Source organism: Otolemur garnettii, unplaced genomic scaffold, assembly GCF_000181295.1.
Source record: "Otolemur garnettii isolate 467f Iridium unplaced genomic scaffold, OtoGar3 scaffold00049, whole genome shotgun sequence".
In the NCBI taxonomy this organism is placed as follows: Eukaryota; Metazoa; Chordata; class Mammalia; order Primates; family Galagidae; genus Otolemur; species Otolemur garnettii.
In genome coordinates, this window is record NW_003852444.1 from 12,461,578 (window position 1) to 12,464,671 (window position 3,094).

The window sequence follows — 3,094 nt, forward strand, 5'->3', positions numbered from 1 at the left end:
GGGCTGGATTCGAACCCGCCACCTTGGGTGTACGTGGCTGGTGCCTTAGCCACTTGAGCCACAAGCGCCGAGCCAGGAAAATTTTAATTGAATGTCTTGGCCAACAAGTCAAGGCTCTTGTATCATGACAATGCACCAGTGCACATGGCACTGTGAGGAAGCCATGAACCCCACTGTGAGGGAGCCAATCTTCTTTACTCGAAGATAAAGAAAATATTAAAAGATGACATTTTAATGATGTCAGGACATCACAGGTAATACAATGATGGCTCTATTGGCTATTCCAGAAACAAAGTTCCAAAATTGCTCTAAAGGGTGGACTAGGTGCTGGAGTCAGTACATGGCTTCCTAGGGAAGTACCCTGAAGGTGACCATAGTGATATTCAGCAATGAGGCATGTAACACTGTTTCTAGGACGAGTTTGCAAACTTAAGTGTCTGACCTTGTATTCGTCCATATAATGACAAGTATAGCAAATAACTCATTTTATTTTTATTGTAATTGCCATAAAGATAAAATAGTCTGACAAAAAAGGAATGAGAATGAGATCTAGGAACTCTAGGCATAAAACTTGTGAAGAGTACTTCTTTTTTATATAACATCAAATTTCTCATTACTAAAATTAGCAAATTACAATCAGAACTTGTTCCTCAACCAAATTCAACAATACTAAAAAGATTACATTTTTAAGGCAGACAATAACAATAGTATCCTGAATAAAGCATTTACTAAGTTTTACTATGCTTCGCATTTTTCAGAATTAATTCATTTAATTCTCTTGACAACAATGTGAGCTAAGTACTCCCATTACCTTTGTTTTTATAGATGAAGAAACAAGTGATTAGGAAGGTTTAAGTAACTTGCTCAAGGCCATTTTTAAAACTAGCAAGTTAGATGTGGTATTTGAAACCAGCTTCTGACTCTTACCACACTACACTGTACTCAAGCCTTTTAACTACTAAACTACACTGCCTCCCTTCAGGCAAAGTAGGAAACAAAACCCCACTGGAACTTTCCCTTTTTATATTTTTCCCTGCTGTGTTTGTATTGTTCTCAGTGTATCTGGGGTTTGTTTAGAATCCACGTAAAACAAACTCTTCCTGACAAAATATTAACATATTAGCTGACAGCGAAACCGGCAGGGACCAAAGGAAAGAGTTAAACTAATGGTAAAATATTTGCTGACACCACCTTAACATATTTAAGTTACTGCCAAGGAATTCTTGTTCGAAAGGCTAAAAGTAAGTCAGCCAGAGACAATTTAGCAGTTTAGAGATGAGATAATAAGAATAAATAATGGCCCTGGGCGGTGGTATCTCTCCCTACTGGCATGCATCCACTGGAAGGGATTTACCTATGTGTCAGGCTCCCAGTTCAGGTATGGAATAGGTAAACCACTATTTAAATTCTTAGGAGAAGCTTCTGGATTCATGTTTTAGAGCAGTGTGCTCAGTCTAGCCCTGTGGAATCCTACACATTCTGGAATTAGATTTTAGGACTAGATTGCCTTTATCAGTAGAGAAGTCTCAATTACTTTCTATGGAAAAAGAGAGAGCAAGACTCCAAGAAATACCAGAAGTATATATATTCTCTTTTTCTTTGACGTATAGTTAACCTTTAATAAAAGACAAAAGGACAAATAATGAAGAAATTAAACTGATATCCCAAAGTATTATTTTATTCCAAAAATACAGAATAGTACTAATACTATTTATATATACACACAAGTATTTTCAATACTACTGCTTAACTCTAAGGCAAATAATAGTACCAGCACTGATATGCACTTACTGTGTAACTTCATTTTTATAATGATAAGAGGAAAGCTGGAAATTCCCATACTTCAAAAGACTTACTATTTCAGTAAAAGCTGAAGCTACCAAAAGGTTACCCTAATGAAAATATCCTTGAAAATTCATCTAGCTCTAGATTCTGGAACTTCTATAGACCACCCTACGTTACCACAGGCTCCTTGACTACTTTAATCATTCATTAATACTAAGTGAGAATACTACGACACGAAGGCAAATGCCGGTATCTGAGGTGTTGGGGAAAAATTTATCTTGAACAATTAAGGTACCAACAAACAAAAATTCTCATTTTTAAGAAAGAGAAAATTCATTTTCTCTGCTCCCCAAACATTTACTTCCTTGCCTACCCTATCGCCTTTCTCTTGACACTATGCTGCACAAGGAACAAACTGAGAGGAAAACCATTCAAACGAGAGGCATTATCCGTCAGGGTGTAATACATCCTGCACTTCAAAGCAGTGCTATTCACGCCAGTTTGACTGATGGTGCTTCTGCTGCCACCTGTTTGCAGGCACCACAGCGAAGGGATGACAGGGACGACAAACTGACCCGGCAACTGAATGATGACTCGACAGTAACTGTGCTACAAGTTCTTTCAAATTTTTCAGGCTACTTTGAAATTTCATTTGTTCATTTCTTTGTTTCAAACATCTCATCTGATGTTTCATTTAACAGAAACCAAAATCCAACCTCCCAAATGATAGGGCATCTATCTGGCAACAGTACTGCAGTACTTACCTAGAGCTGTAAAATCTGAACCAGATTTGAACAGAGCTGATGCTAGGAGCTGAAACTGAGAAAAAAAAAAAAAAGGCAAATTAATTAGCTGTGGCAAAGCAGAAAAATAACTTCTATAACTTTTAACCAATTATTAGCCACTGTATACTTCTGAACATGTGTTACATAGGTCCATTCACCAGACAATGCCAAGCAGAATACATTTCGATTAAAGAATATGCTGACATTCCTGCAATTACTTCATTTTATGTTTGTTAATGAGCAACAGGACAAGTGAAATAAAAAAGAAAATTACTCATTTGGGAATCTATCACATATGGACAGATTAGTGCCCTGGGCAGTCTGAATTTTTAGTATATACACATTCTTACCTCGAAAATAAACATGCAGGTATGCACCTCTGTAAAACACCTGATGTCTCAGAAATATAAACCCAACACTGAGAAAGAGCATGTACAGACCATTCCTAAATTACAACGCGGACAGGGATCCCACAATCACGTATAATTATATTGCTGAAACTTCAAAGCCTTTTTTTTTTTTTT

At 36.9% G+C, this 3,094-nt stretch overlaps 1 protein-coding gene across 6 annotated transcripts in view; it reads right to left on the bottom strand.

Moving 5' to 3' along the window:
- Positions 1–3,094, bottom strand: part of MKLN1 (muskelin 1) — a 318,843-nt gene that overhangs the window by 6,091 nt on the left and 309,658 nt on the right. For all 6 annotated transcript variants that reach the window (XM_023514182.1, XM_023514183.1, XM_003791612.3 and 3 more), the window contains one exon: positions 2,550–2,604. In XM_023514182.1, the coding sequence (XP_023369950.1) occupies positions 2,550–2,604 (55 nt within the window). The remainder of the gene's footprint in view (positions 1–2,549; positions 2,605–3,094) is intronic.